The sequence below is a fragment of the Rutidosis leptorrhynchoides genome, unplaced genomic scaffold, assembly GCF_046630445.1.
Source record: "Rutidosis leptorrhynchoides isolate AG116_Rl617_1_P2 unplaced genomic scaffold, CSIRO_AGI_Rlap_v1 contig62, whole genome shotgun sequence".
Lineage (NCBI taxonomy): Eukaryota > Viridiplantae > Streptophyta > Magnoliopsida > Asterales > Asteraceae > Rutidosis > Rutidosis leptorrhynchoides.
Window position 1 is genome coordinate 23,495 of NW_027266840.1, and position 11,281 is coordinate 34,775.

The 11,281-nt window shown below is 34.4% G+C and overlaps 2 protein-coding genes across 2 annotated transcripts; both read right to left on the reverse strand.

Moving 5' to 3' along the window:
• Nucleotides 1–210: 210 nt before the first annotated feature.
• Nucleotides 211–6,303, reverse strand: LOC139884896 (uncharacterized). The gene is made up of 6 exons (XM_071868863.1): nt 6,298–6,303; nt 5,804–6,145; nt 5,260–5,709; nt 4,737–5,055; nt 4,522–4,647; nt 211–407 (listed from the first exon to the last, which is right to left on the reverse strand). The coding sequence occupies exons 1-6, from the start codon at nt 6,301–6,303 to the stop codon at nt 211–213; spliced, it is 1,440 nt and encodes a 479-aa protein (XP_071724964.1).
• A 4,126-nt stretch (nt 6,304–10,429) lies between these two features.
• On the reverse strand, nt 10,430–11,281 carry LOC139884897 (ethylene-responsive transcription factor ERF084-like). Its single transcript, XM_071868864.1, has one exon. It carries the CDS (start codon nt 11,279–11,281, stop codon nt 10,430–10,432), a length of 852 nt encoding a protein of 283 aa, XP_071724965.1.

Genomic DNA, 11,281 nt, shown 5'->3' on the forward strand with positions numbered 1-11,281 from the left:
ATAGAAGACATAATGGTTCAGCATGGCGATACTTTAACCAACTCGGTATCTTGTAAGCCTAAGGAGATTGGGATGCAGACTACTGTCTTGAGTGTTGACATGGAAGGTCACACTTAGATGTGGGAATGAGCCAGGCCAGGCCAGGCCAGGTTTAATTTGGGCCGGACCATATTTGATAATAGACCACATATCACTCCTAAAGACCACATATCACTCTTGCAGATGCTCCATTGAACTCAACCCGAAATCCATACTCTTCAAGGATCGAGTGTTTCCCGTAACTTCCCATTTCCCTCCTTCACTTTTCACACTCCTATTCTTCCCACCACCACGTTTACGTTTCCGGCAATTTTCCAATCGATAGAAAAAATACCAGTAGGGATCCGCCGACTGTACGGCTGAGAGAGCTACCAAAATTCCCAATTCGTATTATGTGCAAAATGTGAGCTTGTGGTGATACATATCAGGCTTTGACTATTAATATCAGGCTTTAATTCCTATCATTAGAGCCTGACCTCTTTATTTAATCAGGCTCAGTTTTAAATTCGAAGCCCAGACTATTTACATTTTAAAGCAGGCCAAGCTAAGCTGATGGTAGGCCGGACCATAGGCTTTAGTAGGCCACCTGGCCCATTCCCACACTTAGTGACACTGTAGAACGGGTTATATATATATATTAAATACTACCTCCGTCCCAAAATAGATGCAAATTTTTCAATGCAATTTGCATTGAAAAATTTGCATCTATTTTGGGACGGAGGGAGTAGTTTGTTTCATAATAAAGATATGATATTCCTGGAGGCCGGCTTCATCCTTACCCAAAATATGTGGTCGTCTAGAGCCTGAAGAAAATAAAAGTTATATATAAAATATTGGACAAAAAATTTATCATATCATTCAAATTCAAATTAGATAGTTTAAAATATAATTATTATTTTTTGGAGTGATAAAATCTATAAAATTTTATACAACATAATTATTATACTAAGACGTTATCACTTTTTTAATATATTATAAATGTATAAATATTTTATATCTTATTAGTTTATACATACTTTCATAAAAAAAAGAAGTTTTATACATATTTTATAAAAAAAAAAATTATATAATAAAAGACTCAGGGACGGACCTACGTAGTTTTTGGGCAGGACCAAGATCCCACCCAAAATTTAGCTATATAAATTATGTTCATCAAATAGATATAGTTGTAGTGTGTGGGTTAGTGGTAGCATATTCGTGAGGCTTTTGGTGATTCCGGTTCGAATCCTGTTAAGTAAGGGGATGTTTTTTATTTCTTTTCCTACTCTCATTTACTTTTTAAATTATACTATCTCCGTCTCAAAATAGATACAAATTTTTACATGTACTTATATATAAAAATTTGTATCTATTTTGGGACGGAAGTAGTATATTATATATATGCATCCATATTTACTAAAAATGTTAGTCCCCATAAATTGGATTAATATGATATTTTCCTTCTATCTTTATTTCTTTTTAAATTATATAATATTCAGTCCTTAACAACATGATTATTAAAGTTTTTAGTCCTTAAATATAAATTGAGCTTATAGTCCTTACAAATATGATTATTAAATTTTTTAATTAATCTTCAAATATAAATTTTTTTAAATTATTCTTAAATATAAGTTGGACTAATATAGATAACTTATTTTACTGGCATTTTAGTATGACTCTATCAAGTAAATTTTATAATTTAGTTTTTAATACTAAAAAATTTATGTGAATGTACTAAAATTTCAGTGAATTAGTTAAATTAATTATTATTTGTGATTAATATTTTTATCAATCAATATTTAATTTAATTAAAAAAAATTTGCGGTGTGACTTAAATTTTTTACAGTTTTCAGTGTTTTAATGTATTGACTACATTATTATTTATGGAAAAAAAGAATATCAAGATTATATGTCATCAACTTAATTCGATTCGGATAATAAACTCTCACTAATCATACCAAAATTAACTCATCTACCCGTGAAAATCCATGAAAATTTCGGTCTCACCCAAAGTCCGATCCTGAATCCGTCCCTGAAAATACCTCTTTGATTTTGCCTAGGACACTGTATATGATCTTTTAGATTAATAATGATTTTTTTTCTAAGATTATCTTTGATCTGTTAGGATATTAAGTGCTTTAGAACCTTTCTTTATAAAGATCTCATGTACGAAATAAAAATAAACTAAAAAATAAACGATGATGATATATCAAGAGAAAGAGTATGACATGGATTGCAATTAGGATTAACGGTCGATAACAAGAGGAAATCGTATCAATTAAATCAAGAGAAACATCTAGATTAAATCAATGGATGGCAATCAGTTAGAAGATAACACATCGACAGAGTGACAAAACAAGGAGAATTATAAAGATCATATTTGCATATCTTTTGTCATTATTTTGACAACAAGCCGTCATTTCCCGTATCAATATTATGAGATCGATACAGGCGGGAGTAGCCTAAAGTTATTTCATGAAAGATTTAGGTCAACGTCTTAGGTTTACAAAGGTTCAAACGATGACCCATTTGGACATTCATGGGTCAAATAATAAATATTTTAATAAAATTGATTGCAGCAGAAACTAAGATGCGAATCTAAACAAATATCTCAATTAAACAGAGAGTAACATTGTGAATTCTTTCCACCACCTAAAGTTATTTCATGAAAGATTTAGGTCAACGTCTTAGGTTTACAAAGGTTCAAACGATGATCCATTTGGACATTCATGGGTCAAGTAATAAATATTTTAATAAAACTGATTGCAGCAGAAACTAAGATGCGAATCTAAACAAATATCTCAATTAAACAGAGAGTAACATTGTGAATTCTTTTCACCAACTTAATCAAGGAACAATAATCACTTTTACATGGATCGCCATTTTAATCTAGGGACGAGTGTTCTCCAAGAAAAAAATCTCTACATAAAGTTTTTAGATTTATTTATGATATATGTCTTAACTCCTCGATACACGACTGAGTATTAAGCAAGCATAATGGACGACAAAGATGCAAACCACAAAAAGTAAATAAACCAAGGCCAGCAAAGTCTATATGTGTCTTACTCTTGCGAACATAGACTTTCCTTGGAACTTTCCCGGAGAACCAGTTAATGTACACAATCTAGCATTTCCGGCAAGATGATTTTGAATAGCCAAACAATAAAACTTATGTCTATTAAAAATCACCTTTGTAACGACCCGGCTCCCCCCAATGCGGTGGCCATTCTTACTGGACACGAGCACCGGTGGCACGGCGTCGCCACAGACCAACACACGCCTTTCCAGCATTTTCTCGAAACTTCCCAGAGGTCACCCATCCTCGACTACTCCAGGTTGAGCACGTTTAACCGTGGAATTTCTATTGATGGGCTACCGAAAAGAAGTTACAACTTGTTGGTATGGATAGTACAAATCATTTACTATAGCACATCAACTCCCATGTAGCTTTTACAATGCGGGCTGTCACAGCCTCTACCCAAAGTAATTAGTTTATTATAAGAGGAAACTTTACTAATGAATAGATTGTGAAATTGATTGTGTGTATAGAGAAAGTCTATGTAGTGGAGTAGTTGATTGTTAAAATTTGATGATGAGATTAATTCATTATTTATGAAATGATTCATGACTTTTTAGGGTATTCATATTGCAAGAGCCGTCCTATTTCAGGGTATTCAAGGCTGTGACTAGAGGAAGGCAATAATCCCTCCTGGTTTAACCGAATTAAGCTCAGTAAGATGGAAATTGGTGCCAAGAAAAAGTAGTCTAGCTGAAGAATGCTCTGGCAGTTTTGGCGAAAGATAGACGTTGGGCTTTGCTGAATTGTATATATCATATATGGCAGGCTCGGAATCGGATAGTTTTCAAGGGGAAACAATGAATGTGGTCAAAATTCAATACTTAAAACTGGTGCTAGGCCCATAGTATGTTCTTAGTTCCTATAGCGTTTTGATCAGGTCAGTCGACATTAACAAACTTGAACAAAATTCAATTGTACTCTGAAAATTTAGTCAAGGTTAAATTTGCATATATAGATATGATACGATGAATATGATTCACCTAAAAATTTCTCCAACATTATAAAATACATTTAGATACAAAAATATATGGATTGGTTTTGAGTTATGACCGAAAAATCAAATATTGCATACATGATGCTTACACAATTATTTTTTCCCTGTAAAATACTCATGGTGGTACATAGAAAAGATGAAGCTTGTTGATCAAGGCAACTTTGATCTTCTCAATTCGATGCTTCATTTACAGAAACTGAAAGATCCCCATTTCTGTCTCCACATTTATTTGAGATTGCCGGATCTTTCATTGTCACCATACTGACCGAGAAAGAATAAATTAGTTTCGGATAACAGAGTCTATGAGTTTGTAAGATAGTAAGATGTTTGCTTAACACCATTAACTTCATCATAAAATAACTTTATCTGATCAATTGCTACATTATGAATTTATGCACACTTGATCTGAAAATCGACAGAAAATATTTACCTAATGTCTTGTTGAGCAGCCAAAGTAGAAGAGCTAGTTCAATCGCAAATATCGTGTGGAGCAAGGTTCTGTCCAGCATGAAACCAAATACTGTAACTCCAGCTCTATTATTCTCGAGATACGTCACTGCAAAAATTACATATTATTTTGTGATTACTAATTACTCCAGAAAAGTGGTAAACCAATTTTTAATGTGAATCGAAGAATCAGTTAACCTAGACCCTGTCGATTCTGAAAAGACACTGTATTCGTGTAAATTGGCAAAAGGCTAGTACTACTACTATTTAGATCATAGTCATCGTCATCTTGCTCTTCATCGTCCAACTCCAAACTAACATCTCCAGGAAACACTTGTGAGGAAATAATCTGAGATGATGCTGGAGGAGTTTCGCCATCCGTGTTTTCGAATGAATTGATCGTGGCGCAGACATGCCATTTCGCTGCGAGGTTTGTAATTGCCTGAGCTTTGTGTGTGATCTTTGTCGCACTTCTTAGGCATATACATAGACCCGTCACCAGGTTCACAGAGCACAACTAAACAAATGCAGATTCAAGAGTTAGTATGAAAATTGTAGGATAAAATTCATGAAAATTCCTGAAACCCCGTTCGATCTATGATTTCTCATTCATGGACATGGACGTTGATAAGATCATATTACCCTTCATTAAGGAATAAAACAATGATTAAAATTGTAGATATGATAATTTCATAAGGGTAAGAAGGGGAGAAAGTATTACCACAAGTTCTCCAGCTTCATAAATATGGATGGTAGTAGTTGTCCCGGTTGTGAGTAGTAAGGAGTAAAATTGACTAGCAGTTACTAAGACCAAAGACAGCAAAATGAATGTTCGAAATCGATGGCTTATGACTCGGAGACTTTTTCTGATCCTGAGATGCTCTAGCAGGATCGAAGAAACATCCGTCTCCATCTGAAAAACTTGAGCAAATTCCTCGAGTTTCAATAGTTGAAGATGACAAGTGAATTTATAAAGAACACAAACAAGTATGTATAGTGATGTTCTATAAATCCAAGAGCAGAGCTGTAAAGTACAGGCCATGATATCACTGACATACATGTTGAGCAAGTAAGGAATTTGATGGGCTCCCGTAGCGTACCACCATATTCTGTAGGCACTCTCGAGAGCAAAACAAGGGAGCACAAATATTGACAAAAGCTTGATAGATTTCTGCGACAAATGGTTAAATCATATTCTGAATTAGTCTCATTAGTTATGAACAAAGTCAACTATATTGGATTTAAAAGAAGACAAGCATATATACCTGTAGCTGCTCTGAGTATCCATGTCTAACTTTCTCGCTTTCATCATTCAACTTATCTAGAAAAAGAAATCTCTTGAGTCCATATTTTCTAGCCCAACGAGTGAGAGAGATAAAAGAAATGGCGGCAGAAGTTGAGAGTGACAACTGCACCACAACATCATAAGGTCTTCGATGTTGGTGGTCGCAGTTTGAGCAAAGAAGAACAAAGTGAGCATTGAGAGGCGAACCGATGGCTAAAACGAAGAAGAGAGACCAAGACAGGCCAATCTTCCACAAACTGGATTGATCAAGACAGACCCAGTTGAGACATAATCTAAAGCTCTTCAACTGATCAATGCCATCCTGTTTTATTCAGTAACAAAGTCAGTCAAAATAACATTACCAGAAAGAAGAATCAACCAAAAGCAATTACTGATACTTCAGTGAGGGACTTTTATCAAACTACTAAACTACTACTACATGCGTTAACGATGAAATTAGAGAAAGAAACTTACAGCCATTTTGGTTTGGACAGAGGAACCCAATATTGTCGAAACAACTAAAATTTCGATGCTTAAATAATTGGCAAGTGACATTTTCTAATTGTTTTTCTAATTGGTGTTCTAGAACAGCCATCACTGTGTTACTATCATTTGCCATCATCATATACATATAGAGACAACCTTGATTCTATTTTCTTATATTATGTTTTTTAAATCTAATGCTTGTCTTCTACCAGACCAAAGATTCCTCTAAGTTTGGGTTATAGAATTTTTGTCTTTCTCATTGTCCTCGAGCAAATCCAAGTGGGTTACCTAATTTGAAGTGAAAGATAGTATTTTAAAGTTTCTTATTACTTACGTTTTTCCTCATCACATTCCCATTCTGCCTTTTGGGATACTATAATATCGACATTTCATTACAATTGTTTCGTCTGAAGGAAACGAGTGTGAGTGGAGAGCAGACGAGGTTGACGGACTCTTTGTCAGAATCAGGAATGAAGGAATACCGACGACAATTTGAGCGTCTATGACCTTGGACTGCCTCGAGATCCAGGGTCAAGGGCGCATGGTCAAATCCAGCTACCTGCATAGAGAGTAGGGTTTTGTATCTGCGTATTATGACAGTGTGTATGTAGGGTTTTAGAGGGATTTATATAGGCTAAAGGTCGATCCCAATATGAACTAATTATCCTCGAGTAAGGTGGTTTGGACGAGCTCCGATTAAGGCCCTATCAGACTTCCTTCCAGTCGGACTAAGGTCCATCAGGCTACGTTTACAATGGAGCTACATTGCCGCTTGGGGTATGCTTGTCCGAAAACCTCTTTCCATATCAACAATGTAACTGCAATATAGTACAACAAGAATCAAGGAAATAGTGTATGACGATTTTCAGGTATTCAATTTAACATAAGAACTGGAAAGCTGGGGCGAATCAGACATTATTAAAACTTGTCAAAAGAGGGTTTTTTGATTCAGCCATGGCTCTTCAGAATTGATTATTCTGAAGTGATCTCCATGTCATCAGGATCATTTCCATGTATCCCATTCTCAAATACGATAGCTCTTTCAAGTTTTTTCATTTTCAACATTTGGTCCCTGAAAACTGTTATTGTAACTCTTGCACCCTTGTGTTGTGTCTATAAATTTTTCATTCCACTTTGTCTCTCTTCCCACAATGCAATGAAATTTCAGGTTACTAATGCCAGACCACTCCTTAGTTAGCTGTGTGCCAAAACCCAAAAGTGTTTTGTCTACAAACTCAGAATTAAAATGGACAAACAAAATGTTGTCAATTAGAACATAATTCATGTACTATTTGTCTCTCTTAACAGGGACAAACATTATGGTCGATAAGAAATAAATTAGGTATATTATTTTTATTCGAGTCCAATTAATAACTCAAAAAAAAGAATGCTCTATAATCTTTGTGTAAAAGAATAGCAAGGATGAACATGCGTGAGTCTAGTTGTGAGTTTCTTTTTATTATGTCGAGTTGAGTTAGTCATATTTCGTTGAAAAAATTAAGATGTGTGGTGGATAAGCAAGCGAGTTAGAGCTTTATCTTAATTGATTGGACTAAGAGAGATCCGGCAAAGCATTACGCGTCTACGGTCTACTAGTGACCTGCAAAGCTTGTTCTAGGTGATCGGAGCGTGTCGCCAGAATGTCACTATTACTCCGTAGAGCTTTAGTGTATATATTTTTTATATAAAATATATATAAAAATTAAAGTATTTTGAGATGGAGGGAATATTTTTTGATATAATAAATTAATTAGTGTAGGAGATAATATAGTGTATGACCAACAAAAGTAAGAACAAGAAGTTATTTTAAAATATATCCCTAAAAATAGATAAATTGACTCATCCAAACATAAATTCATCGAACTTTATGGCGTTTCTACAAACGCCACACACTTAGAGTGCACAGTGCACTTTTAACAACTCACTCCATAAAAAATTAAAAAAAGAAAGAAAAAAAATCTTAAAACCTTGCATTAAAGATGGTCTAAAAGTCTGATTTTCAACTTAATCTTGCAATGGGAAGTTCAAACTCTGGAAACCGAAATCAATCCAATGGGTTTTCACCTTTCTATCAACTGGGCTTTTTATGATTCGAGTGATTAGTGACTGACCCTTTTTTTCTTTTTTTTGAATATCAGTAGTCACTGACCCACTTAATAAATTTTTTAAATCGATGTCATAATGCTCTTGGACCTTCATGCCATATAGTTTTTGTTAAGAAAATCTTACGAATACACCGAATGTGATCGAATAAATCTCTAGCAGGTTCTTCGATTCTTGTAGTTTTCTATACTCATCTAAATCGAGTAATCTACTTATCCATTATATTCTAATCTTTGAATAAATGGATAAGGACAATCGTAAGTTTAATGATCACAACAATGTAGTTCCCTGTGAAAGTCAATTGATTGGTTGGTTTAAAGAAAAAAAAGGAAAAATTTTATTTTCAAGATAGGTGGGGAATGGTTCATTTGTACTGTAAATCTATCATAATTCCAAAAGCAAAAAAAATTAAAATTAATGTCAGTCAGCCAAAAGCTTTTTGTTTTGATGTATTGTTTACAGTTCTCACTGTTAATTTAGCTTAGGTGTCAGTTGAGTCACCCGATTTTCATGGCCCCAACCTTTTAAAATAGTAATAGTAAAGTCCCCCATCTTTTCTGCCTTTCTGGAGTTCCCCTTATTTATTGCTACACACAAAATTTCATCATCATGATTATTTTCTCTTCTCTCTCTCTCTTTTTTTTCTTTTCAAATTCTCAAATAGTTAGCTCAATTAATTATATCAAAGGAAAAAAGAAATAGTTAGCCCAACAGAAACCATCTCCCTCTTTCTGTATGAGATGGAAAAGAAAACAACAATAGATTAAGCCAAAGTAACACCCTACCAATTCACCTCAAGTATCGCGTAATGAAAGTTGCAAATCATTTCTTTAATGAGTAAAGTTGCGAAGTTTAAGAAAATATATAATAATAAGAAAAATTACATGTCTATCTATTATTTATTATTCAAAAATCATCAATATTTATTAAAATAGAATAATTATAAAATTAATACAAGAATAAAATTGAAAAAAATAGTTCAAATATGCATAAATTTCATAAAACGATATTTGAAGTGAACCATAACAAATTTTATTACACGACGTTTGAATTGGAACGGAGGGAGTATACTATTTTTTTTGAAGTTGGAGGGAGTATACTATAACTCACTCCCAAAAAAAAAGTTAAATAATTTAAGTTTTTATGAAGTTTGATTGCAATAAAATTATAAACATCCTAATTTTCCAATTAATAACGTATAATACCCTCAAAAAATTAATAACGTATAATTTAGTGTGTGTATATATATATATATAATAACGTATAATTTAGTGTGTGTATATATATATATATATATATATGCCAATATAGTTTTGAGAACGTCCATAATAATCTTAGACGTGCGACTGTTTAGCGTAAAGGCCTAGTAAAACTAAAGTCACTCTATGACCTTACTATTTTTTTGAAGCAATTAATTTGTGTCTACTCTACGAAATATTCATTTCAACTGTCAGTTACTATACCACACGAATGTATTTAAGTAATCTCAACAGTATTCACTCGAAAAATATACCAAAACACTGTTTTGCATTATTCCGAACGTATCCGAAATGAGTACTGCCGTTAATTAGTATCGGACCGTTCAACGGCGAGGCTAGAAAAAAAAACTACTTTCGGTGTTCATATTACTAATTAATTTATAAATGCATCCCTTCTGAGATTAATAATAAAATAAAATAAGCTAGTACTAATATATACTATTTAGATTTTCTCAAGAAATTTAATAGTTCTTTGAAAAAATAAATAGATAGTATATTAACACACACAAATTAAAGATAGAGAAAAGGAGCTTAGTTTACTTAACAAAAATTTAGATATGGACTATAAAGAAACATCCATTAATTCCTGCAAATTGCCATGATATGATCAAATTAAGTACTACCTATCATAGTTACTACGTACTAACTAAAAAGGGTAATTAAAACTAGCTATATAAACAAAATTATAGGTTTAGTTTAGTGTTAACTCTTAATTATTTAATTATTAATATATCTAAAACATTTACTAGTGCTATTAACTAATTAGTAGCCATTGGACCGAAACTACTCCTACGGCCACCACCAAACCCAACACTCAGCTTTAAATCCAACTCCCCATTACTCATCATACCCCCACCGCCGCCGCCGCCGTTAGAGGCGGCGGCGGTTGTGGTAAAGAGATGAGCCATTGATGTCACCACCGCCGCAGTACTTCTCCTTCCCTCGCCATTGTTGTTATTTACTCTTTTAGCCCTGCCACCAGGTCCATCCTTAATTCCTGTGGTTTGACTTTGAACCGGGAGGAAAGATGGGATTTCGAAATTAGTCTTAGCCTTTGACCCTCTAAGCTTCCTTGCAGCCGCGTCATACGCACGCGCCGCTTCCTCGGCCGTGTCGAACGTTCCCAGCCAGTGACGACACCTCCCTATGCGGTCACGTATCTCCGCCGACCACCTCCCCCATGGCCTCTTACGGACACCTCTGTAGGTCTTCTGAACCGGAATTTCGGATATTTTTAAGCTCCTCTCGTTGACTTTACGTTTTGTTGACTTTGACCCGAAACGTTGACCAGAACCCGCTAATCCGGTGTTGACATCTGTGCCGTAGAGGATTTGTTGCCCTACAACAGCACCGATTCCGTCAAGAACTGGACTTGAGGTTAGGGTTTCATTTTCCTTTTCCGGTTCATTTTCGTAATTTGTAGCTTGACTCAGAGATAAAACACCGGCCGGTAAATGATCATTTTGATATGATAGTGAAGAAAATGAGAATTGAGAATCGAAAAGTGGTTTGAAAACACATGGCGTCTCGGGTATGAAGCGGAAAGTTTCGGGTGTCTGGTAAATATCAGGCTTCATGAAACAGAACGGAACGGGATGAGTGTATTGCAT

Coding starts and splice junctions, on each gene's coding strand:
- LOC139884896 (XM_071868863.1), bottom strand. Junction 5,710..5,803: donor GATACTCAGAGCAGCTACAG/GTATATATGCTT, acceptor CATTTGTCGCAG/AAATCTATCAAGCTTTTGTC. Junction 4,648..4,736: donor TCAGAATCGACAGGGTCTAG/GTTAACTGATTC, acceptor TAATTTTTGCAG/TGACGTATCTCGAGAATAAT.
- LOC139884897 (XM_071868864.1), bottom strand. CDS start 11,281: ATGCAATACACTCATCCCGTTCCGTTCTGTTTCATGAAGCCTGATATT.